Below are 27,755 nucleotides of genomic sequence, written 5' to 3' on the forward strand. Positions count from 1 at the left end.
ATACACCTTAAAAAAGGGAAATTTCCCCAGATTTTCTTAGTGGGTCCAAGGTAATCACATAGGACCTAAAAGTGGAAGAGGCTGGCAGAAGAAGTAGAGATATAGATAGAAGAGTCAGGAGATATTCAAACAAGAGAGTAACTCCATCCTCCGCTGCTAGCTTTAAAGATGGAGGAGGAGGCCATAAGCCAAAGAATGCAAACAGCCTCTAAAAACTGGGAAAAACCCTCAGTGACAGCCATCAAGGGAACTCAAACCTCAGTCTTACAGACTCAAGGAATTAAATTATGCCAACAAACTGAATAAGTGAGGAAACAGATTATTCCTCAGAGCCTCCAGAAATGAATAGAACCCTGCCAACAGTTTAATTTTATTTATTTTTATTTTTATTTTTTATTTTGTTAATATATTTTATTGAATTTTTACAGAGAGGAAGAGAGAGGGACAGAGAGTTAGAAACATCGATCAGCTGCCTCCTGCACACCCACTACTGGAGATGTGCCTGCAACCAAGGTACATGCCCTTGACCGGAATTGAACCCGGGACCCTTCAGTCTGCAGGCCAACGCTCTATCCACTGAGCCAAACCGGCTAGGGCAACAGTTTAATTTTAGTGTGGTGAGAACCATATATGATTCCTGACTTGTGGAACTACTAGCAAATAAATTTGTATCGGTTTAAGCCATTAGCTTGTGGCAATTTGTTACAGCAGAAATACAATATTATTCACTATTTATAATAAAGTTATGTAAATAACAAGAAATGTCTAATCGAGATGGCAGAATCTCAGAGGAAAGTTGGGGGAGGTTGAGAGGCTGGGAAGAGATCAACCAAAGAACTTGTATCCATATATGCATAACCCATGGACACAGACAATAGGATGGTGAAGGCCTGGGGCAGGGGGCAGAGGTGGGCTGGAAGAGGTCAATGGGGGAAAAAAGAGACATATGTAATACTTTCAACAATAAAGATTTTAAAAAATAATAATTTTAAAAAAAATTAAATAATCTAATCTAGCCTGGCCACCATGGCTCAGTAGTTGATCATTGACCTATAAACCAGGAGGTCAGGGTTCAATTTCCAGTCAGGGCATATGCCTAATTGCAGGCTCCATCCCCAGTGGGGGGTGTGCAGGAGGCAGCCGATCAATGATTCTCTCTCATCATTAATGTTTCTATCTCTCCCTCTCTCTTCTTTCCTGTCTGAAATCAATAAAAATATATTACACAAATAAAAACAAAATAATCTAATCTAGATCAGATAAAGTAATCTAGATTAGATAGAATAATCTAATTAGATAAAATAATCTAGAAATGTTGACTTTATTTTTTAATTTCCATGCTTAATCAACATATTGCTTGACTGATGTTAAATGTTCATAATACAAACATAAAGAAAATATGTTCAGATGTAAAGTTTCTTTTCTTTTTAAAAGTACTTTTTGATAACTAAAATCAAAATATATCAAATAATGACCAAGTGAGATAAAAAATATTGTAACACTGATATTCACAAATCCAGACCACATGAAAGAAATCACTTACTTTGAGCCCATCGATAAAGTCTTTCATAAGCTGTTTCTTGAAGCAAGGCCATTTGTTCCATAATTTCTAAACTAAAAAAAAAATAAAAATAAAAAATGCATTACAATTTAAACTTTTAGCCAACAGCTACATCTAAGCACCTAAATATTGTTTAATTACAGAATGATTTGGTTACATCATGTTAGTTTTTTATCATTTTATGGAATGATTTTCAATTTTTTTATAGTTAAACAAATGTCAAATTTTATTACCATCACTTTGCTACCCAATTGCTGTTTTACTCTAAGCACATCAGGATATAACTCCCTCCTTACCCAAGGACACATAAAGATTAAACTTTTTCAAAAAGAACCTAGACTTTTTTTAATTTTGGAAATATAGGAGGCAATGAAATTATGAACTGAAAAGGTTACTCACCCTGCTGTTTGTTGATTTGTACGCAAGAGAACTTTGACATCATTATGAATCTGTTTTACTCTTCCCAATCCCTTGAAAAAATCCTTTAAAATTAAGAATGCAATCTTAAAATGTCCATGTTTTCAGGTAAAATTACATTACTCTGAAATATTACTACAAAGGAAAAACAAATACTTTCCCTAGTCTGATGCTTTCTATACTGATCTCAACTTTCTCTAAATTTTTATGTAAAGTGTAATATATTTATTCAAATTTCAAAACATATACTAATTCAATGTCTACTATATGCCAATTGTCTGCTGCCATCGATGAAAAATTTATAAAGAGGAAGTGTATAGTCTAGTGAAGAGAAATGCAAACCTAAAGATTATCACAAAGAAAAATGTGCTATGGAGTGCACATCTTATGACTTAGTTAAGCTTGGCTTTCTTATCATTAAACATGATGTTTCATATATCTTTTATATACCCATTCTTGTCCCCACATCTAAGAGTAGACTGCAAAGTTAGATGTATAAAAGATGCTCATTAAATATTAAAAGCTGACAGATACTGAACTCCAAGGTATTTTTATTTTAGAAAAACATATTGGAGCCTTAGTTTATAAAAGCAAACAGTGTTCTAAACATGAAAATAATAAATGTGTTACTTTTCTTTGATGAACTCAATTTAAATAAAAAACATCCCCTCTAATACAGTTTATTATTTCTCCCAAGAAGAGAAAAGGTGAGATGTCAAATATTTAAAATGTGCAAAGTTCCTCAAACTACAAGGGCTAATAAATAATGTCCCTACCCACAGATAACTGCTTACATTCCAGCCTGGACTGTAAGATAATAGTGACATCTATCAGAGCAACTCCATGAGACTCGACCTAAACTTTAAGAACTCTTCCTGCCCTCAGAGCCCAGAATAATGACAGCAAGTGTACATTTGTAGTTCCTCCCAGTTAGGAGAATGAAAAATTCCTTTCTGGAAAAACTGAATGTTTTCAAGTAAAAAAAAAAAAAAAAAAAGGAAAGAAAACGTTTCTCTGTTGTTTAGCATTTTGAGAGGTCTTATAATTATACTAGAGGCCTGGTGAACAAAAATTTGTGCACTCGGGGGGGAAGGGTGGGTCCCTCAGCCCGGCCTGTGCCCTCTCCCAGTCTGGGACCCCTCAGGAGATAACGACCTGCTGGCTTAGGCCTGCTCCTGGGTGGCAGAGGGCAGGCCCAATCCCTAGGTGCAGTCCCTGGTCGGGCTCAGAGCAGGGCTGACTGGGGAGTTGGGGCACCGCCCCGTCATGCACAGAGCAGGGCAGATTGGGAGGTTGTGATGCCACCCTCAGTCGCGCTCAGGGTAGGGCCGATTGGGGGGTTGGGGCATCGCCCCCTGTCACACTCAAGGCAGGGTCGATGGGGAGGTTGCGGCGCCACCCCCTGTCACGCACAGTGCGGGGCTGATCAGGGGGTTGGGGCGCCACCTCTGTCACATAGCGAGCAGGGCCGATCAGGGGGTTGGGGTGCTGCCCCCTGTCACACACAGAGCAGGACCCATCAGGAGGGTTGGGGCTCCATACCCCATCATGCACAGAGCAGGGTCGATCAGGGAGTTGGGGAGCTCCCCACCCGCCCCGTCACGCACAGAGTAGGACCAATAGGGGAGTTGGGGCACCGCCCCCTGTCACACACAGAGCAGGGCGGATTAGGGGGTTGGGGCACCGCCCCCTGTCACACACAGAGCAGGGCGGATTAGGGGGTTGGGGCACCACACCCTGTCACACTCAGGGCAGGGCCGATGGGAAGGTTATGGCTCTACCCCGTCACACACAGAGCAGGGCCTGTGGTTGGGGGGGCGGGGGAAGGGGGGGGCGCCAGGGCGCCACACCCTGTCACAGACAGAGCAGGGCCAATCAGGGGGTTGGGGCGCCGCACCCTGTCACACACACAGCCGCAGGGCGATCAGGGCGTTGGGGAGCTCCCCCCTATCAGGCACAGAGCAGGGCTGATCAGGGGGTTTTTGCGCCTTCCCCTGTCACGAACAGAGCAGGGTGGATAGGGAGGTTGTGGCCCCACCCCCTGTCACACACAGAGCTGCAGGGCGATCAGGGGGTTTGGGCGCTGCCCCCTGTCACGCTGATCCCGGTGCCAGGAGGCCTCGCGGCTCCGCTGATCCCAGTGCTGGGAGGCATATTACCCTTTTACTATATAGGATAGAGGCCTGGTGCACGGGTGGGGGCCAGCTGGTTTGCCCTGAAGGGTGTTCTGGATCAGGGTGGGGGTCCCCAATGGGGTGCCTGGCCAGCCTGGGTAAGGGGATGATGGCTGTTTTCAGCTGGTCACACACCCTTCAGGGTGGGGGTCCCCACTGGGGTGCCTGGCCAGTCTGGGTGAGGGATGAGGGCTGTTTTCAGGCTGGCGGGTGACTGAAGCTCCCAACCGCTCCTTTTTTTCTTTTTTTCTTTTTTTCTTTTTTATTCTGGGCCAGCTTTAGCTTTGACTCCAGCTCTGAGGCCTCCGCTGCTGAAAGCAGGTATCTGGTTTGTTTGGGTTCTATAATCGAAACACTGTTTCAACTCCAGCTCTGAGATCCCGGCTGGCTGAAAGCAGGTTTCTGGGGTTTTGTTTAGCTTCTATATTTGTAACAATGTTTCAAACTGCAAGCTCAGAGGCCGGCAGCGGCAGGCGGGAAACGTTGGAGTCCTCCGACACTGAAGCAAGCAAGCCTCATGTTCGCTTCAAGCTGCCTGGCTGCCGGCCGCCATCTTGGCTGGCAGTTAATTTGCATATCGCCTTGATTAGACAATGGGAAGGGTAGCGGATATACGGCTAATTACCATGTTTCTCTTTTATTAGACAGGATTTCATTTTGAAAAGAATGGCATAGGTTAAAAAATTAATTAGATAAAAAAATAAGGAATTTCCAAATCTAGAAAAGACAAAAAAATGTAAAATGAAGAATATGTAATCACTGTAATGTCATTGAAATGAAAATGTAAAATGCCATGCTACTGTACCGTGAGGTACAAAGGAAAGAGAGTGTGTGAGTGTGTGTGTGTGTGTGTGTGTGTGTGTGCGCGCGCGCGCGTATGGGCGGGTGGAGCTGAGGGGAAGAGGCTAAATCCTCATATTTCATGTTAGGAAATCAATAAAAAATAGTTAACAGAGATAATTAAAAAAACATATTTGTTAAATGAAAGAACATATAGTTTCTTCTTTATAATTGATCTAATATTCTGCACACCCCCATCCCCGGAATAACAGGCACTAAATTTAGTACACTTAACTAATAGTAATCTTTAAATGCTTTTGATTGGATAACTTACTGCCTTTCCATCCCCACTACATTAAAAGCAAATTCTTTTTAATAATAGCTCTAGAATATAGAATTTACAAAAGCAGCAATTAACAGGTTTGAAATGGTTGACAAAAGACTTAGAGATAAGGAGGAGTGGAAGAGGTGATGTAGCTTTTCTTTATAAGCCTTGTGCCCTTTAAAAAGAATATGTATTGCTTTGAAAAAAATAAAACAATTTAAAATATGCATCTTAATTTCCAAATTTAAAAATATTTTCAAATCAAACATTTTTAAATGATAAAATAAAGCCTTGAAAATGACATCTGTAACCGCAATACTTTAAATGAATATAACAAAAGCAAGATACCTCAGTAATAGGTCCTTCTCTTGTACCTCGGAGAACACTCATTTCATCAGAAGTTAGTTGGAACTTGGATAAGAAAGCATCGGCAACTTGTGCTCTTATTTCTAATCTTTGACTGTAGTAACAAAAAACAAAAACATAATAAAAATCAAATACATTGTGCATTTGCATAGCTTTAAAACAAATTATGTCTAACATACTAACCTTTTAAAATAAAGGTGTGAAAGATTCTCAACATCTCTAAAAGTATAATTTCTACCTCAAATACTGGAAGCTCATCAGGTATGTAGGTGATAAAATTAGCTGATATCATGCTACCTCAGATACTTGCACATAGTAAAAGGAGTTAACAATTATAAAAAAGAAGAAAAAAGTTCACATATGGTCCTTACAACTACTTAAATAGTTCACATTATAATAATAGTAAGGTTATCTTACAGGAGAAAAATATGCCCACGTTCAAACTATTTTCTTCTCAGTATTAAAATTCCTAAGCTTTGAAGTTTTCACATGAAGTACACAGCAACCAAAAATCAGGTATATTGTTTTTTTGTTTTTTAATTTTCAGTTAGAGCTAGAACTCCAAAACTCATTTACTAATTTCCTTATAAACCTATAGTCACTTCTCACTTTTGCCTTCCTGGCTTTTTCTGTACACTATGGTAATAAAAAAGTCTTTTAAAATATATTAACTGATTGCAACCTATTTAGACTAATTGAAAATTAGGAAAAGGCCAACTCTATTCTGGAATGCAACTTGCCAGGACCTGAAGGGCTGAGCAGAGTGACCATCAAAAGGCAAGTTAGGAATACAAACTACCTGAGCAGAACCTCAACATTCCTGGCTTCTGTATCTTAGCTTTGAAGATATATAAATAAAATTCTAAGTGCTTCTTTAGTAGTATTCACAAGGCAGTAATATTCTATAATCTAATAATACCCCCCAAAAATGAACAAAGATAGGTATTAACACTATTTGTATAGATAGTCCAATGTATCTATCATCTTTGGTTTGTACTCTTCAGTTGTGAGGTTTTAAATTCACAAAGTCAAATACTCCTGCTGAGTAACATTAAAAGTTAAAAAGGAAAATTCTTCCAGGTGGCAGTAATGTTCCATTTATAGCAAATGATAACATAAATCACCTTATTAAAGATATAGATTTAAATGGCATGTGTCCTTAATCATCATATTATTATGAAAATTTACCTTAACAGGTTTTAATATTTTTTTAAAAGATTTTGTATTTCACATTAATGTATTAACTGGATTTTTTGATCAAATAAATAGGGAATTCTCTTTAACCATCTCCTCACTTCATGGCGGTCCAAGAGCAAATAAGAGCACATTTGAGTGCATCCAGGGGCACACCGCCAACCAGGCATGAAGCTTAAAGGGAAGAGAGCAGGCTACGGGGCTGCCAGAGGTTGTGGTCAGCACATACCCCTGTTAGGTCCCAGGGGTCAGGGGCATTTGTTCCAGGCCACCCAGCACATTCCAAATGGCATGCTGGGCAGACACGCTTCTCCAATTCCAGAAGCCCCTTTGAGAGGGGAAAGAGAGAAGGCAATGGGAAACAAATTCCAGAAACACTAGCAGGAAGCAGAAGGTTCACCTCCAGGCCTCAGAGGCCTGTTCCTGATGCCACCCAGCCCCTGGAAGCTCATGTTAAAGCTCCAAAAGTCACACTGTGGTGGCAACAGAATGACCAAGGTCAGGGCAGAGAAGGCAGGTGTGACTGGGGCAGGAGGCTAGCTGGCAAGGGAATGTGGGCTGACAGTCCTGTGGAATATGGCCTCCATGGCTAGTCACAGCTCAGAGTGCAAGTGCAGAGAATGTGATCAGGGCTGACAGGGTTCTCGGGAGGACCTGAGGCTGAAGATAAAGTGGCTAAAAAATGAGGGAGCTGGAACGTGGAGGCGGAGGTGGCCAGAGAGTCTCCCCTTGGGTAAAAGCTACTAGAACAGGGCAGGAACTCAGAGAGGCGCTGAGACCCCACGGAGAGCCCCAGAGATTCTGAGAAGGAAGGGCGCTGAGCAAGTGTCAGTTCTGGGCTAGTGCGGGAAGCTGCAGGCAAGCAGCGCCTCCCTTCTGTTAAAGCCAGTTCCTGGTGTTTTGCAATCAGACAGGGAAGAACAAGCCCCTTACCCCTACCCCCACCCCCATCACCGGTCACCCTTCACTCCAGATTTGGCCCCTAGGGGAGGGAAAGGAAAGAGGATGAGAGGCAGGAGGAAGAAGGTGAGGGGTCTACTGGATTTTTTTTATCTTCCAGAAGAGGGGTAATCGGTGGGGGGTAGGGGCTGGTTTGTGGGCATGTAGAGTTTGTGTGGGTTGCCCAGGTTGTAATAGGCACTAGCAGCTGCTTCTGCAGCCTTGACTCGGCTGCAGGAGTGGAGAGGACATCAGGGCTGCTGACCTGTGGTTCCCTGAGCCCAGGGTAGGGTGGTGGTGGGAGCTGCACATATCACCTGGCCCTGTCCATTATGGGAAGTCTTAGATAGAACTCAGGTGGGGGTGGTGGGTAGGGGTAGCCAGGAAGCAGGGACACATTCCATTGGCGATAGGCAGTGGAAAGACACAGACCCCACTGGGGCAGGTAGTAGTACTCATAGGTTCCAGTGGGGGCTTTAGCCTCTGGAGCAGCAGTTCTCAACCTGTGGGTCGTGACCCCTTTGGGGGTCAAACGATCCTTTCACAGGGGTCGCCTAAGACCATCAGAAAACACATATATAATTACATATTGTTTTTGTGATTAATCACTATGCTTTAATTATGTTCAATTTGTAACAATGAAATTGGGGGTCACCACAACATGAGGAACTGTATTAAAGGGTCGCCGCATTAGAAAGGTTGAGAACCACTGTCTGGAGACTTGCAATGCCACCTGTAGCTGTTTAATACTCTTAGATAAACCTCCAATCATTATCATAGAGGATTAAAGTAATTATAAAACTTCATAAAATTCTTTAAGACCATACAAATGAACTATTTCAACTAAAACATTTTTGGAGCTTCTTTTGAATCTTTAGAGTCTTCGTTAGGCACAAAGAAAATTAATCTTTTTATAGGTTCACTAGAGGCCCGGAGCACAAAATTCTTGTGCAGGTACGGTCCCCAGGCCCGGCCTGCGATCAGGGCCATCTTCCCCAGCTGCCTGCAGCCGGCCCCGACCCCCGCTGCCACCCACCCCCAGTTCCCCGCTTGCCATTGGATGATTGGTGCCTGACGGCCGGGGGAAGGGACCAAGAGGTCGGCTGTTCCCGCCCGATTGCCAGCCCTGCCCCTGCAATGGGTGGCCTTCAGGCGATTGGAGCCTGCTGGCCGGGGAAAGGAACCAAGAGGTGGTCAGTGCACCTCACAGTGAATGGTCCAGGGGTCGTTCTGGTCATTCTGTCATTAGGGTCAATTTGCATATTACCCTTTTATTATATAGGATAGAGGCCTGATGCACGGGTGGGGGCCAGCTGGCCTGCCCTGAAGGGGGCCCCGGATCGGTGTGGGGGGGTCCCTGCTGGGGGATGGGGCCGCTGGGGCAGGGGCCACGGGGTTTGCAGGCCAGCCCCACCCCTGATCAGGGTGGGGGTCCCTGCTAGGATGGGGTGGCCTGGGCAAGGGGCCGCCAGCGGTTTGCAGGCCGACCACGCTCGCAATCAGGTTGGGGGTCCCCGCTGGGGGCCAGGGCCGGCCTGGGAAAGGGGCCAGGGCTGTTTGCAGGTCAGCCACACCCCTGGCTTTGTCAGGAAGGATTTTCAGAAGGCATCCAGTCTCATTAGCATATTACCTTTTATTAGCATAGATTTTATTTTTACCAAATCAAGTATTACCTTTTTTTTTTTTTGGTTTCAAAATTCATTTATTTATATTATCACAAGAATTTGAACATTACATTTGCCATTTAAAGAAAAGGCAGAATTATTAGTCTTCAACTTTTGTAAACTTTAAAATGATTATAAAAACATTTATACTTTTTTTCATTTACTTGTGTGAACAAAGTTTTCTTTGATGATTACAATCAAGAATTCAAAGAGCTCATTCTTAAAATGTCTTGATCAGCAATTGATACTACACTTTTCAAGTATACATTTTTATATTAAGTTATGAAAAAAGGTTATTAAAATTTCTACCAAAAGTTTGAAAAATATATTTTATATTTATACAAATTCAATGTTTAACATTGTCTCTAAAACTGTGCATTTATTTTTTAAAATTACATGGTATGAGAAAGCAATGGCATTTTTATTTATTTATTTTTAGTTTTTATTGTTGAGATTATTACATATGTCCCTCTTTTTGCCCCCATTGCCCCCCTCCACCCAGTTCCTGCCCTGCTCCAGGCCGTCGCCACCCTATTTTCTGTGTCCATAGGTAATGCATATATGCATATAAAATTTTTGTTTAATCTCTTCCCATCCCCCCATCCCCTAAGTATTACTTATCTTGATTATACAACATTAAAGTTAATTCCCAATAACACGGTTGACTTTTAAAATAAATACTTTGAACCATACGTTCTAAATCTACAAAAGTTTTGGCCTAAAAATATACTTAACAATGACCACACTGCTAAAGCAAGGGTTTGGATCTCCAGGTCACAACTTTTAAAATACTGATGGAATAAATTCTAATCATAAAATCATACTACTCTTTAATTTTATGACATATGTTCCTCCAATCCCCCTTCCCCCCCCCTCCCCCGCTGTCTCCCACCCTTCCACTCTCTCTAGAAATCAATGAAAAAACATCCTCAGGTGAGGATTAAAAACAACAACAACAACAACAAAAACTACTAAAAAATAAAATAAGAAATATTCAGATAGAATGAGAAAGCAAATAACATAGCTGAGTAAAGCTACTGCAATTAAGCACAAAAGAGCCTCAGCTTGCTAGCCACCACAGCCTATTAGAAATAAGCTATGCTAAACAGGTTTCTTTATCTAACAAAAGAGGAGGGGGATGGAGGAGTACAGTTTCCTGATATGTCAGGAGTGTTCTACACCTATATAAATTAGTTAATCATCACACACACATTATTCTCTTTTATCAGAGGTGGAAACTGAGGCAGTGGGAGATTAAAAAATAACTTGTACAAAATAAAAAATCTAATGAGATTTAGATTAGAACTCAGATTTTTGTCCTCAAAGCCTATATTCTTTCCATGTTAATATAGTATACCTCAAAAAGAAACAAACATTCACCAGAGATTTTTTTTCAGTTCAGAGAGAAATGGCGGGTGGGCTTTTACAAGAAATAATATATATAATAAATAATTTTTTCAATTGTATTAAAAAAGATGGAAGTATGATCATGTAGATTTAGTCTTTCTGGACCATCAATGATCTAAATATTAAGGGAAATGTTAAGGTGCAGTTCTATGAAGATAATTCAACATTGAACTTTACCTGTCAGAGCATCAGCTATCACAATGACTGACCTTTTTCAAAACCAGTTAGAAAAATATTCATATCCTGTATACATTTACTGTCTGAATGAGGATAATATGTTATCCAAATAAGCACAGTGAATTTCTATTTCTAAAGCTAATTGTTTAACAAAGTTTCATGTAAAAAAAATTTAAAAATTTATTTAAAAATGGGGAAAAAACACCTCTCTGACAGCTCACAGGAATCTGTTATCATAATTTCTGCTATGTAATTTTCCTTAGATACATTCACACAAAATCCACTTGGTACAACATTTCTGTAGCTCTTGGCATACTAGAATGTCACAAATTTTCATTTGCTAAAAGTATACCAGGCCAAAATACTCTGATAGGCTTATTAAAATAATGATCATAACCTTACTTAGTTTTGAGAAAATATGAACAGAAGAACAATGTTCTAATATTTCTTCCTGTAGACATTAATCAGAATCCCATATCCTATCTAGTAAAAGAGAAACATGGTAATTAGCCGTATATCTGCTACCCTTCCCATTGGCTAATCAGGGCGATATGCAAATTAACTGCCAGCCAAGATGGCGGCCGGCAGCCAGGCAGCTTGAAGCGAACATGAGGCTTGCTTGCTTCAGTGTCGGAGGACTCCAACGTTTCCCGCCTGCCGCTGCCGGCCTCTGAGCTTGCAGTTTGAAACATTGTTACAAATATAGAAGCTAAACAAAACCCCAGAAACCTGCTTTCAGCCAGCCGGGATCTCAGAGCTGGAGTTGAAACAGTGTTTCGATTATAGAACCCAAACAAACCAGATACCTGCTTTCAGCAGCGGAGGCCTCAGAGCTGGAGCCAAGCCTCAGAGCTAAAGCTGGCCCAGAATAAAAAAGAAAAAAAGAAAAAAAGGAGCGGTTGGGAGCTTCAGTCACCCGCCAGCCTGAAAACAGCCCTCATCCCTCACCCAGACTGGCCAGGCACCCCAGTGGGAACCCCCCACCCTGAAGGGTATGTGACCAGCTGCAAACAGCCATCATCCCCTTACCCAGGCTGGCCAGGCACCCCAGTGGGGACTCCCACCCTGATCCAGGACACCCTTCAGGGCAAACCAGCTGGCCCCCACCTGTGCACCAGGCCTCTATCCTATATAGTAAAAGGGTAATATGCCTCCCAGCACTGGGATCAGCGGAGCCGCGAGGCCTCCCAGCAACGGGATCAGCGTGACAGGGGGCAGCACCAAACCCCCTGATCGCCCTGCAGCTCTGTGTGTGACAGGGGGCGGGGCCACAGCCTCCCTATCCACCCTGCTCTGTTCGTGACAGGGGAAGGCGCAAAAACCCCCTGATCAGCCCTGCTCTGTGCCTGATAGTGGGGAGCTCCCCAACCCCCTGATCACCCTGCAGCTGTATGACAGGGTGCGGCGCCCCAACCCCCTGATCGGCCCTGCTCTTTTTTTGTGATGGGGTAGAGACATAACCTACCCATCTGCCCTGCCCTGAGTATGACAGGGTGCGGCGCCCCAACCCCCTGATCTGCCCTGCTCTGTTTGTGACAGGGGGCAGTGCCCCAACTCCCCTATCGGCCCTGCTCTGTGCGTGACAGGGGGGAGCTCCCCAGCCCCTGATGGGCCCTGCTCTGTGCATGACAGGGGGAAGCTCCCCAACCCCCTGATCAACCCTGCTCTGTGCATGACAGGGTACAGAGCCCCAACTCCCCTGATGGGCCCTGCTCTGTGAGTGACAGGGGGCAGCGCCCCAACCCCCTGATTGGCCCTGCTCTGTGCGTGACAGGGGGTGGTGCCACAACCTCCCCATCGACCCTGCCTTGAGTGTGACTGGGGGTGGTGCCCCAAACCCCCAATCGGCCCTACCCTGAGTGTGACTGAGGGTGGCATCGCAATCTCCCAATCCGCCCTGCTCTGTGCATGTCAGGGGGCGGTGCCCCAACTCCCCAATCGGCCTTGCTCTGAGCCCAACCAGGGGCTGCACCTAGGGATTGGGCCTGCCCTCTGCCACCCGGGAACAGGCCTAAGCCAGCAGGTCGTTATCTCCCGTGGGGGTCCCAGACTGCGAGAGGGCACAGGCCGGGCTGAGGGACCCCCCGCCCTCACGAGTGCACAAATTTTTGTGCACCGGACCTCTAGTATGTTATAAGCTCCAATATAATGCTTATTTTTCATTTTTTATTTTATGTTCCTTCCCTGACATTATAATAGTTGCATTCCACATCCATGCACTCAAAAATTTTTAATTGAATCCACATGTTAGGCACTGGAGACGCAAGGAAAGTAAGAAATTGTCACTGTTCTCAAGGAACTCACAATTTAGTAGCAGAAAAGATTCAATGAAACCAACAATAAATTACAAGAGAATATAATGCACACTACGATACATGATTCCATATTGTATTGATTGAGTCAACAAATATTAATATACCTATTTGTAAACCACTCCAAGAAGAATTTATACAATTACCTCTTGAATATACCAGAGAAAATAAATCATAGTTAAAAACAAAATAGACAATGATTGTAAAAAAAAAAATTTTTTAATCTAAAAATACTGTCCGACTGGTGTGGTTCAGTGGTTGAGTGTCAACCTATGAACCAGGAGGTCATGGTTCGAATTCTTGGTTAGGGCACATGCCCGGGTTTGGGGTTCGATCCCCAGTGGGGGGCATACAGAAGGCAGCTGATCAATGATTCTCTCTCATCATTGATGTTTTTATCTCTCTCTCCCTCTTCCTTCCTCTCTGAAATCAATAAAAATATATTTAAAATATACCTACATTTTAAATAGCAATCATTTTTAATCCTATAGCAAATAATAAACAACACATCGTCAACTCCAAAAAAAGGAATAAATTTACCCTTAACCTCAATATCAAGTTTAATGTTGGACAATAGCTTAAACCTTATATGTTATAACAATTTTGAATCATGCTTTTTAATATTTTGTTTTAAATTTGAGTTGTTTTTGTCTATAAATTTCTTTCCATTTAACCTCCAAATTAATGAAAGGGTGATTATATATAAGAAGAACTTACCTTTCAGCTTGAAGCTTAGTGGTTTTTACTATCAAATCTTGAGTCTGTTCTTTTGCTGCCTAAAATTATAAACATACCTAATATCAGTACATTTCAACTTTATTATACTTCATAAAACTAACACTACCACTTACTGGAGTTTAGACCTACAGCAAAGGGGATCATACTCCAGAACTCAAAAGTTTATAAAAACACTCGAGTCGTAATTAAAACGTAAGTTTTAAGGCTCATATACTACCTTTACCAAGAAGAACTCACTCAATGTTCTCAAAACATACATCATACGAAGGCTTACAAGAAAGAAAAAGATATCAGGATGCTGACTAAGGAATTTAACAATTTGTGATGCTTTTTGTGAAACAGAAGCACTGGAAGAGCAAGTTAAGGATGAAGAATATGACTTGTTATCCACATGTTGAGACACCATGAGACCTCTAAATGGAGTTGTAAGTTTAGTCACTGAAATACTCATCAGAAATGGCCAAGGCAGAGATAAAAATTTGGGAGTTGAGATATAAAAACTACCTCTCATAGAGAGTTTTGGTGAAGACTAGAAGCAGTCCTACCTAAAAGACACAGGCTGCTCCTGACCAAGTTCCATACCAAGCAGTCCTCCCTTCCCACAAGCCAGAGCTGAAAGAATCAGGAGCAAAATCCTGAAAAATAAGGTGTTCTATCCAAGAATAGGCAAATATTTATAAAGTGGATTAAAACAAAAGACAGATTCTCTCACAGACCTGAAATAAGGCAGTTATTAATGAGAGAAGAAATAAATGGTTGTAAGACAAAAAGAGACAGAGGGTCTAAGCCTTGAGGGGATATTGAGTCAAGAGTATCTACACTAATAAAAGACAAACATGCAAACTTACCGTACCTTCACTATGCCTTAAGCCATGCCCACCAGCCAATCAGAGCGACTATATGCAAATTAACCCAACCAAGATGTCGGCCGGCAGTCACGGAGTTAAAGCAAGCAGGAGGCTTGGTTGCCCCAATGACGGAGGAAGCCAAGCTTCCCGCTTGCTGCGGAGGCTCTGAGCTCCACTCAAAGCAACAAAGTTTCCATTATAGAAGGTAAATAAACCCCAGATACCTGCTTTCAGCTTGCCATGGCCACGGAGCTGGAGTGAGCAGGAGGCTTCCCTCCCGCCCGCCCTGGCCAGCTCTGAACTCCTCTCAAGGCTACAAAGTTTCAATTATAGAAGGTAAATAAATCCCAGAATAAAAAAGAAAAAAGGAGAGGCTGGGAGCTTCCGTCACCAGGGGGCTTGGCCAGCCTGAAAACGGCCCTCAGCCCCTCACCCAGACTGGCCAAGAACCCCAGTGGGGACCCTCCACTCTAAAGGGGGCTTGGCCAGCCTGAATACAGCCATCAGCCCCTTACCTAGGCTGGCCAAACCTCCATGGGGTGAGGGTGCCCATGGTGGGGGGGGGGGGGGCCTTGACCAGTCTTCAAACAGCCATCAGCCCCTCACCCAGGCTGGCCAGGCACCCCAGTGGGACCCCCACCCTCATCCAGGACACACTTCAGGGCAAACCAGCCGGCCCCCACCCATGCACCAGGCCTCTATCCTATATAATAAAAGGGTAATATGCAAACTGACCCTAACAGCAGAACCACTGGGAATGACTGGTCACTATGACACACACTGACCACCAGGGGGCAGATACTCAATGCAGGAGCTGCCCCCTGGTAGTCAGTGTGCTCCCACAGGGGAAACTCTGCTCAGCCACAAGCCAGGCTGACAGGTGCCAGTACAGCGGTGGTGGTGGGAGCCTCTCCTGCCTCCTCAGCAGCGCTAAGGGTGTCCGACTGAAGCTTAGACCTGCTCCCCGCTGGCAAGTGGACATCCCCCGAGGGCTCCTGGGCTGCCAGAGGGATGTCTGACTGCCAGTTTAGGCCCAATCCCCCAGGGAGCGGGCCTAAGCCAGCAGGTGGACATCCTCCGAGGGGTCCCAGACTGCAAAAGGACATAGGCCAGGCTGAGGGACCCCCCAATTGCACAAATTTTTGTGCACACGGCCTCTAGTATATACATAAATTCACTAGTAACTAGAAATTATAAAAATTATAAAGTACTAGGACTCTATCCAAAAAAAAACAGAAACACCACTCAGAAAGGATATATGCACCCCTATTTTCATAGCAGCACAATTTACAATAGCTAAGATTTGGAAACAACCTAAATGCCCATCAGCAGATGAGTAGATTTAAAAACTGTGGTATATCTACACAATGGAATACTGTGCCGCTATAAAAAAGAAGGAACTTTTACCATGTGCAACAGCATAGATGGAACTGGAGAGCATTATGCTATGTGAAATAAGCCAGTCGGAGAAAGATAAATACCACATGATCTCACTCATATGTGGGATATAATGATCAACATAATTTGATGAACAAGAATCGATCCAGAGACAAATGGCAGGGGAGGAGGTGGTTAGAGAGCAACCAAAGGACTTGTATGCATGCATATTAGCATAACCAATGGACACAGACACTGGGCCAGTGGGGGCTTGCCCGGGGTGGGAATGGCTTTGGGGGGGGAGGGGGTGTTAATTGGGGAAAAAAGAGACATATGAAAACTTTAGACAAAAACACACAGAGTGGAGGGCAGTCTGTTAAAGAGAGAATACCAGAAAAAAACACACGAAGGTGGTTAGGGGTCATTTTCATGCTGGGTCAGTCCAAAAGAAAACTTCTGCTGCTAACGTTTCTAGAGCTGCATTAGATTTAAAAACACCCCCCAACCACCACCAAGTTCTGGGTTCTTAAAGGCCAAGTCCAGATTGTCAATGACATTTTCTCTTACGGATTTATCTACCTCCCCTCAGTCATTATCAGAGCCCCACCCCCATCTCTAGGGAAGCTATTTTGAGTCTGTTTTCCTTGCACCAGATTAAGTGCCCAAGAAATAGTAGATATTTTTAAGAAAATAGATTTAAACCTAGATAATTCAGCAGATCATGAACTTTTAATGAGTGGTGTCAAACAGGATAGCTTCCACGATACTCTTCTAAAATTATTACTCTTCAAATCCAATAACTTCTTCAAATGTTTATCTTTCCTAATGTCATTTTGCTTTAAAGATCCACTTCCACCCTTTACCTTGCCTTGTACAATTTTTTAAAACATTATATTTTAATTCTAAAACTTATTAACATATGTTAATATGTGTGAAAAATAGTGCTTTGCTAAATCAATATCATAAAATGCTTATTAGCTTCTTTTTAGCCTCATTAATTATTAAATAGAGGGTATGTCTTACAAACACCACCATCAACTAATCACTGAAATATGATACTTGCGTAAAATGTTATGCAATTAGAATTTTTGTATTATTTCCCGACTCTTCATTTATAAATTGTGGTAATAATTCCAAGTTAATGTTTAATAATACTAGTAAAGATTACCCTAAAATAATTTTAGTCAATTTATCTTCAGTGTTAAAGATGATTATTTCTCATTAAATAATAAAAACGACTACAAATGTAATTTATTAAAGTACAACCACAGCCAAAGAGATAAACCATAGCATACCAAAAGATTTCTGATTAAATTTCTGAATGCATCTCATAATATTAATTTCTAAAATGTCCTAAATCCAAAGCATTTAGAAAAATTAATTAATTAAATTATAATACTCTATAAGTCATTATAACACCCTATAATGTAAAAGAGAGAGGATATACTTCTATTTATAAATAAATGAATTGAAAACATTATTCTAGAGTTGATAGTATAAGTGGGTACTATTAACACTATATCTAAATAAATTAGTGCCAATAATTAAGATTTGCAAAATAACACCTTCTAATCTGAGAATAAAAAATGAATGTATCATACATGAGTGAAATCAAATGGTTCTTGTCCTTTTCCACCTAACATTGCACTTAGGATGGTGAACACACAATGCCATACAGATGATGTATTATACAATTGTACACCCGAAGCCTATAAAATGTTATTAACCAACAGTAACCCCAATAAATTAAATTAAAAAATAATGAATGTAAACAATAAGTAGTATGAAATATTTTTAAATATCCTATACTAGTAGCCTGGTGCACGAAATTCTTGCACACTAAGAGGGAATTCATTGTCCTAAGCGGTTTGGCTCAGTGAATAGAGCATCGGTCTTCAGACTCAAGGGTCCTGGGTTCAATTCCGGTCAAGGGCATGTACCTTGGTTGCGGGCACATCCCCAGTGGGAAGTGTGCAGGAGGCAGCTGATCAATGTTTTTCTCTCATTGATGTTTCTAACATTCTATCCCTCTCCCTTCCTCTCTGTAAAAAATCAATAAAATATATTTTTTTAAAAAGGGAATTAATTAGCAGAGATATTTTAATATTGCTATTTGCCCTTTCTCTATAATAAAAGTATGAAAGATGAAAGGAAATTAGTAAAATGTATATGAAAATAATATATAAATTTATTAATAAATAAACAGTAACAAAAGGATATAACAAGAGGCATGATATAAAAACGACAAAAACATGATATGAAAACAACAAAAACATGATATAAAAACAACAGTGATGCAAACAATGACTGATAAAGTGATTAAACTTATTCTAATATCTCCCTGTACACCACATTAAGAGTAAAAACACTTTCAGAGTGCTTGACTAATTTCCCTTGTGATGAAGTACTTAGAACTTTAACTGTAACATCACATGCTCTTCAAACTCGAGAGAAAGCAACATATAACTGATCATGTGCAAAAACGGGTCCAGGTAGGAATATGTCTACTCTGTCTAGAGTTTGCCCTTGTGATTTATTAATAGTCATCACAAATGCTGGCATCATGGGAAACCGTCATCGAATCAATTTAAATGGGAGGCCAGTGTCAGGTGGGGACAAATTAATTCTTGGAATCAGAACAGCCTCTCCCCTCTGCAGATCCTGTTAATACTTCAGCTTTGATAATGTTAGGTCATAATCTTTTGATAATAAATCTGGTACCATTACAAAGACCCCATTTACTATTGAGATTTCTTAATAGCATGATGATTGCACCCACTTTCAATTTTAATTTATGACACGGCATTCCCAAAGGAGTAATACTATTAAGAAATTCGATGGGAAAATTTTCCTTTTCAGCATCATCTGTGGAATCAATGGAATCATCACTCAAATATGTGTGAAAATCTCCATTGAGTATATCCAAATTTTCTTCATTTAATTTTTGAACATGCTCATTTTTTGGACAAAGAATTGCACGTTTAGATATATATAATTTTTTTTAAATATATTTTATTGATTTTTTACAGAGAGGAAGGGAGAGAGATAGAGAGTCAGAAACATCGATCAGCTGCCTCCTGCACATCTCCTACTGGGGATATGCCCGCAACCCAGGTACATGCCCTTGACCGGAATCGAACCCGGGACCCCTCAGTCCGCAGGCCGACGCTCCATCCACTGAGCCAAACCGGTATCGGCTAGATATATTTTTAATATTATCTACAGCAGTGGTTCTCAACCTTGGCTGCACATTAGAATCACCGGGGAATCTTTTTAAAATCCTGATTCCTGGGCCTCATCCTCTGGAAATTGTTTCTTTGTTATGGAGTGGGGCCACAACATCAGTAACAAAGAAACATAATTAAAACTTTATTGTGGGGAGCCGCTACAGTGTTTTGGATAGGTTCAAGCCTTGGACTGATGAGAGGGTACAGTCCTCTCATCACCACGTGCAAGTCCCAGCTTGGAGGGCAGGGCCCTCCCAGCACAATTATAGCCAACAGCTATAGTTGTAAGCTTGAACCTATGGTCCAAACACGTGGCCCCACGTGCCTGAGTGATGTAGGCTTGATAGAGTTCAGGTGCATGTAGTTGAGTAGGATTGAAACCCACAAGAATGTTGTAAACATCTTGGTCACGCCCTTACTTTGCCTCGTAGCATCTGCTATAAAATAAAGGCATGGCTGTGGGCGTGGTCACTGCCTCTCAGAGAAGCAGCGTCCCACCGAGACTCGGCTTTCATTCTCTTGTCTGTCTTTTCTAAGCCTTTCAGCCGCCCCCACTCAGGTTCACCCCTGGCCATGCTGGCGCGGCACACTTTAGAAAGATATGCCTCCACATTCCCAGAGCGGGTTCTTGCCTCAAACCCCGCCCTTACAGGAAACAGCTCAGGGGAGGGCACAGCCGTTGCCAAGACATCCCCTGCAGGACTGACTTCCTTCCGCTTGGTCGCGGTGGTTGTGGTCGTGATGACCACCACCCAGGGTTTTTATATAAGTAGATAATAAAAGGCTAATATGCAAATCAACTGAACCGGATGCTATGATGCACACTGACCATTGAGGGTAGATGCTCAATGAAGGTGCTGCCCCCAGGTGGTCAGTGTACGAGAAGCCAGGGTCATAGCTGGTGAGCTCAGCAGCGGTGGCGGGAGCCTCTCCTGCCTCCACAGAAGCGCTAAGGATGTCCGACTGCTGGCTTAGGCCTAAACCAGGGGTGGGCAAACTTTTTGACTCGAGGGCCACAATGGGTTCTTAACTGGACTGGAGGGCCGGAACAAAAGCATGGATGCAGTGTTTGTGTGAACTAATATAAATTCAAAGTAAACATCATTACATAAAAAGGTACGGTCTTTTTTTTTCAATAGTTTTATTCATTTCAAATGGGCCGGATCCGGCCCGCAGGCCATAGTTTGCCCACGGCTGGCCTAAACCATCAGTTGGACATTTCCCCAGGGCTCCCGGACTGCACTGTGAGAGGGAACAGGCTGGGCTGAGCCCCCCCCCCCGTCCCACCGAGTGCACAAATTTGGTGCACTGGGCCTCTAGTTCAATATAAAAAGCTATGAGGAAATCTTGCAAGTGCTGGAAAGAAAAGTCAAACAAAATCAATTACTACGCAACAAAAGTAAGTACAAAAAAGTGAAAAGAATATATAGAAGTTTATATGATTATTTAGGTATTGTATAATTAACAAAGATCTAAAAATTAGAAAATAAATATAGCAATAATATTTGATATGTTAGTTAAGAATAAAAAAATTAGAAATGCTACAAAAGCTAAAATTTTAGAAACAGGAAATTGACTAGTTCTGCAGACAGATCACACAAGTACCTACAATTATTCTATGGAATATGCATAGATTCATGATTCTTCCTATAATAATTGTAGCTGACAATAGGTCCAAGAGAAGCTTATAGATAAAAGTTTGTAATAAAAATGTGAAGGTAGTAGAAATAATGATGACTGAATCTTAACTTAGGAAGAACCTATTCCAGAATCACATGACTGAGGGTAATTAGATTAAATGCTAACTCCACAGCCAAAACAGAGGTTCAGAACAGTTTTAATAAACAGACTAAGAGTAAAATTATACATATTTTTCTGAGATTTTTTTTTTTTTTTTAGGCTGAGCATGCATCATAATTAAGCTTAAATTTGAACTTACTCCTAAGGCTTTCTATTAAGAAATTATTTCTGCTGGACTTACAGCATATATGTGGGATTGAAAGGTTTATCAAGATTCTACACAGTTAGCTCTGTACCAGCCAGATCAAAATATAAAGGCTTCTGGAGTTAACTGAACAATATTACAAACTTCCTATAGGGCATGATGTAGTAGATATCCATACATTTTGTAGACCTAGCTAACAGTTACTTTGCACCAGAAACTATGCTAAAATCTAACCATTATACAGTACCTGTAAGCGACTTGTCATATCTTGACAACAGCTACTCATTGCTTGAACATCTTCATTTATGCTTTCAAGTTCCTAAAAGGAGAAAAGTAACACTATTAAATATACTGTTAAAAATTTTTTTCTTCTCTTAGCCAAATCCTGATTTTCAACCCATGAATTTTTTTCCCCCAAAACATAACTAAATATCCCATATTTAAGACTGGAAATGATTAAAAAGAATAACATCTAGTGTTAGAAAAGGTGTAAAACAAACTAGTGAAAAAAACAATGGCAAATGCTTAACTGAACCAATCTCTTACTATGAAAATATGTCACAAAATCACATTTAGCTTCATAATTCACTGTTACCTTCTTTTTCCTACTTCAATTCAGTGTCTCATAACAGAAAGATATGCGAAGAATGAAAGTTTCAGTGGTAGACTGGGTCTTACGGTCTGGCCCCTTTCAACACAATGCCCAGACAGACGTTCTAGTAGAAACTGGACAGTTTTATGAAGGGGTGGGCCAACTGGGGGCATCAAGCAGCCAAGCCCTAGCCAAGTAGCTCAGCTGGTTAGAGCACTGTCCTGAAATGACAAGGTTGCAAGTTCCATCCCTGGTCGGGGCACATACAAGAATCAACCAATGATGTGGAAAAAAGGGAACCCTCATTCACTGCTGGTGGGAATGTAGACTGGTACACAAACTAGGAAGTCTGGTGATTCCTCAAAATATTGAGAATAGAACTACTGTATGACTCAGCAATCCCTCTTCTGGATATATACCCAAAAATCTCGAAATCATGTATTCACAAAGATATATGCAACCTTATGTTCACTGCGGCATTATTCATGGTGACCAAGACATGGAAACAACCAAAGTGCCCTGCGATAAAGAACTGGATAAAGGAGATGTGGTACATATACACAATGAAATACGACTCAGCCATAGAAAGGATAAAATACTGCCACTTGCAACAACATGGATTGACCTTGAGAACATTATTCTAAGTGAAACAAGTCAGTCAGAAAAAGACAAGAACCATATGATTTCACTTATATGTGGGATATAAAACTGAAACTCGTGAACACAAAGAACAGTGTGGTGGATATCAGAGGGAAGGGGGTGGAAGAAGAAAGCGGTCCTAATATAAGGTGACAGGAGAAGATTTGACTTTACATGGTGGGCACAGTGCAATATACACATTTTGTAACATAGAAACCCACACCTAAAACCTATATGTTTATGTTAACCAATGTCACCCCAATAAATTCAATAAAAATATGTAAATAAATAAATAATAAATAATTTTTCAAAAGAATGAATGCATAAATAAGTAGAACAATAAAAATTGATGTTTCTCTCTCTCTCTCTCTCTCTCTCTCTCTCTCTCTCTCTCTCTCTTTCCCTTCCTCTCTCTCTCTAAAATCAACAAAAATAAAAATAAAGCAGCCAAGCAGGGCTATAAATAAAACATGAGGATGAACCAGAATTAGGAAGTCACTTATAAGAATACAAGCATAAATCTCAGTTCTAGAATTAAGATTTTTTCCCTTCTCTCTATTAAGTACTTTATATTATAAAAATTATAGCACCAGATGTTTTAGATATTTTCAAATGCTACTCTTTATATCTGCCTATAAACAGTATGTAATTCAAATTACTAAACTAAGTTCTAAACTGTTTTGATATAAATAATAAAAGAAGCAGGTATCAATTGATATCAGCAATAGCAGATACACAAACTCATCTCACCATTCCCTTAAATTTTACTGTATAATATAAAAAGAATAGTACTATGACATTATCAGTCAGCTAGGTCAATAATAACTACTTCTAATATTTACTTTAGCTACCATATTAAATGGGTTTGCTTTGTAAAATAATAGAAATTACATCTCTTAATATATGACTTAAATCTAGAGATTTGCTAAATTGTAATTCAAGAGCTTTTTACACTGTAGTCTTTGAACTTAGAGTAAACTGTCTTCTTTTTTCCCTAATTAAATAAAATTATAGGTTGTGAAATACAACTAGAGTATGATAAATTCTTTAAAATCTTTTTTGTTATGTAGAATTTTCAAAAATATCCAAAAGTTGAGATACTATGAATGCCCATGTACATATTATCTGGTTCAACAATTACCAACTTGTGACCACCTTTGTTTCATCTCTACCCACTTTCTTCCTCTCTCCCCACCCACTTTCTCCTTCCCCCACAAACAAAATCATTTTGAATTCCAGATATCATATAATTTCATCCATAAACATATCCATATGTATTTCTATGAGGACTCAAAAAAAAAGACACAATGCTATTTACATATCTAATCATTTAATAATAATCTCTTAATAACAAATATCTAATCAGTGTTCAAATTTCCCCAATTGTCTCAATTTTTTACCAATTTGTTCACATCAGGAACTAAAGAAGATTCACAAACAGTAATTAATTGAATATTTCTTTTTTTTTTATTGCTTAGAGAGAGAGAAAGAGAAAGATCAATTTCTTGTTCCACTTATTTACTCACTCATTGGTTGATTCTTATATGTGAACTGGATCAAACCTGAAACCTTGGCGTATCAGGGAGGCTCTCTAACCAACTGGATTATCTAGCCAGGGCCCTCCCCCTCCCTCCCTCCCTCTCTCCCTCCCTCCCTCTCTCTCTTTTTCTTTCTTCCTTCCTTTTTTTCTTTCTTTCTCTATCTATCTTCTTTTTTTTTTACAATTTATTTGTTGAAGAAACCAGTTCATTTGCCCATACAGTTTCCAACATTCCAGATTTTGCTGACAGTCTTTGTGCTGTTAATATACTCCTCTGATGCCTGCATTTCCTATAAACTGCAGCAGTTAGATCTAGAAGCTTGATTATATCTGGTTCCATTTTCTGGCAAGAATTCTGGTGTTGTATACCTTTATTAATAGTCATATATATGGTTTTTCCTCTTTTTGTGAAGGTAGCAGCGAGTGATGACTAAAGGCTTGATCAATGGTTCTCAACTGGGGCAGTTTTGCCCTGCAAAAGGGCATTTGGCATTGTCTAGAGACATTTTTTGATTGAAATAACTGGGGGGAAATGGTGTTACTGGCATCTAGTGTTTAGAGGCTAGAGATGCTACTAAACATTCTACATTATAAAATGTAGAATGTTGAAAAACCCTGAGCTAGACCCACATATTCAAGAGTGGTTGCAACTTCTAATCTAATTCTACCATTTCTTCTTCATTTATTAGCTGGAATCCTATATAATAAAAGCCTAATATGCAAATCGACTGAATGGTGGAATGACTGGTTGCTATCATGTGCACTGACTACCAAGGGGCAGATGCTCAATGCAGAAGCTGCTCCCTGGTGGTCAGTGCGTTCCCACAGGGGGAGTGCTGCTCAGCCAGAAGCCAGGCTCACAGCTGGCTGGAGAGCACAGTGGTGGTGGGAGCCTCTCCCGCCTCCGTGGCAGTGCTAAGGAGCAGCGAGCAGGCAGGCGGTAAGCAGTGAGGGGTCCTGGACTGTGACAGGGCACAGGCTAGGCTGAGCCCCCTCTCCCCCCACAGTGCACAAATGTCGTGCACCGGGCCTCTAGTATTTCTATAAAGAAAAGCTTGCCCTCAACAACCCTATATAATTGGTATAAAAGGTAGGATTAATGTTTAATTCTTTCCTTTTATTTAAAAGTTTTCAAAATAATAAGTTGGTTCTCTTATATCCACCAAAGATAACTAATGAGGGTTTTGTTCAGTTTTCGATATCATTATGAATTCACAGACTAAACATGTTTGATGTGTTTCAGTCCACTGAGTTATTCTTACTGATGCTCAAATAGTCCTACGTTTGGTCAGTAGAAGCCTTTTCAAGTAGCTCCAGTCTTTCTGATACTTTCCCAATCATCATAGACAGCTTTCTTACTTTCTGGTACTGATAACATTGTTTCTTTCAGTGGGAAAGGGTGTTTAGAGAGCCAAATCTGGATGTGCTCATTGCTACCGGTTCTTCCTATTTTGGTGAACACCACTTTACTTTCCATTTAACCTTCTAGGTTACTAGTCTTTACTCAATGAAAACCTACTAAGCTGTTTAAAATGTTTTTATTAAGTACTCATTGAAACCATGTATCACTCTCATACAACTCACACAGAAATATTAACTATGTAATATTATGATGTCATATTAACATAACTAACAATATATTATATAATGAAAATAGACCATAAAAAATAAAATTCATTTTACCTGATGAGTAGACTGCTCACTCAAGTATGATGAATCATTATTTACACACTGAAGTATTCATCTTAATTAATCTGAAATTTTCATAATTTAAAATGTTTTAAAGGAATTCAACCTTAATTACCTCCAACGGGGAAGTGGTTATCCAAGGGAGGTTTATTCAATGAGGGAATATCTCTACTGGAAAACTATTCAGAGAATTGTTATTTTTTATTATCATTATTATAGTTTAAAAAGCTAAAATTCCACAGAGAATATCCTAGAAAAAATGTTACAACTTTTTAAGAACCAGCATTAGTGGAAGTCACAAATTCAGAAATCACTCTAATCCACAGGCCCAGATGCTTCTAGAGTAAGTAGTTAAATTTTCTATTTGAACATGATACATGAATAGCAAATATGTCAACCTAATTAATAAAAATACTTAGTACAGAGTCAGGCATATAGTAAATTTTCAATAAATGCTTAATGAAAAGAGTTTACATACTTCCTTCACTTCCTTGAAAATGCTCACAAATTCTTCATTGATGGCTAAACTTCTGCGTTCAATATCTCCACGTAAATTTCTTCGAGTCCGCAAACTATTTTCAACAAAAAAGGTTGAAAGTGCCTTGAGAGCTTCCAACATTTCCTAAACAAGTGATGATAGAAGAAAATTATTGGGAACAATTTTCAAATGTTTTCCTAAGTCTCGCGTCAAAAATTAATAAAATCATTTTCAAATAATTTTTTCCCGTTAAACAACCCCCAAAATGTTGAATGACCTTCACATTACTGAACAGTACCAGTATTATTTCTGAAACATAATAAGGATATACTTACTGTGTATTGTGGCATGTATACAAGGTTATTTACTTCAGAACTGTTTGTAATTGCAAAGATTAGAAATGACTTTAATGTCTATTTAAAGGGGATTGGTTAAAGAAATTATGATACATCCATTTTAAAAAGGTGAAAATTTGCCCTAGCTGGTTTGGCTCAGTGGATAGAGCACTATCCTGCAATCTGAAGGGTCCTGGGTTCGATTCTGGTCAGGGGCACTTGTCCGGGTTGTAGGCTCGATCACCAGTGGGGGGCGTGCGGGAGGCAGCCGATCAATGATTCCCTCTCATCATTGATGTTTCTAGCTCTCTCTCCCTCTCCCTTCCTCTCTGAAATCAATAAAAATATATATATATTTTTTAAAAAGCTGAAAATTCTTATATGCTTATATAAATCTTCTTCTGGAAGGATATATAAAAGAAATAAATACCAACGGTAGCCTGCAGGCTAGGAACTGAGTAAATAGAAGCAAAATGTAAAGAAACTTGGAGAGGAAGGCCTCTTTGATGTAACTTTTGAACTTAGGCCTCAGTGATAGGAAAGAGGCATCAGTGGGGGCAAAGCCTTCTACAGACAAAGGAAATGAATACAAAGATCCTAAAGCAGCAGAAAGGCCAATGTGACTAAAGCTAAGGGAAACTACTAGAGGTTTTAAGCAAAGGAGTAATGTAATATGCTTTACATATTTAAAAGTTTGTTCCAACTTTGTGAGGATGGGTGGTAGAAGGGGGCAAGAAAAGCAGCAAGTAGGGAAAAACTAAAACAATCCAAGCAAGATTTGACAGTAGCGTACACCAACATGGTAGTAGTACCGCAGGTGACATTGCAAAAAATATTTTTTTCAAGGTAGAGCCTATAAGACTTGTTAATGGATTGGATGTGGGATGTGAAAAAAAAAATGACAGGTATCAAACACTACTTACATGCTTCTTGATTATATGGGTAAAAGATTATGTTCTTTACTAACAGTGGGGAGAGAACCAGTTTGGAGAAAAAGAGTTCTAGTGATGTTAAGTTTTCATTATGTCGAT

The 27,755-nt window shown here is 40.5% G+C and overlaps 1 protein-coding gene across 1 annotated transcript in view; it reads right to left on the reverse strand.

Moving 5' to 3' along the window:
- The window catches only part of COG6 (component of oligomeric golgi complex 6), a 118,805-nt gene that overhangs the window by 88,862 nt on the left and 2,188 nt on the right, over window positions 1–27,755 (reverse strand). The window contains exons 2-7 of the mRNA XM_081083000.1: window positions 26,390–26,533; window positions 21,699–21,770; window positions 14,034–14,092; window positions 5,606–5,717; window positions 1,961–2,043; window positions 1,544–1,614 (exon numbers count right to left, since the gene is read on the reverse strand). Of these exons, the coding sequence (XP_080939126.1) occupies window positions 1,544–1,614; window positions 1,961–2,043; window positions 5,606–5,717; window positions 14,034–14,092; window positions 21,699–21,770; window positions 26,390–26,533 (541 nt within the window). The remainder of the gene's footprint in view (window positions 1–1,543; window positions 1,615–1,960; window positions 2,044–5,605; window positions 5,718–14,033; window positions 14,093–21,698; window positions 21,771–26,389; window positions 26,534–27,755) is intronic.

This window comes from Myotis nattereri, assembly GCF_964212035.1.
Source record: "Myotis nattereri genome assembly, chromosome: 2".
In the NCBI taxonomy this organism is placed as follows: Eukaryota; Metazoa; Chordata; class Mammalia; order Chiroptera; family Vespertilionidae; genus Myotis; species Myotis nattereri.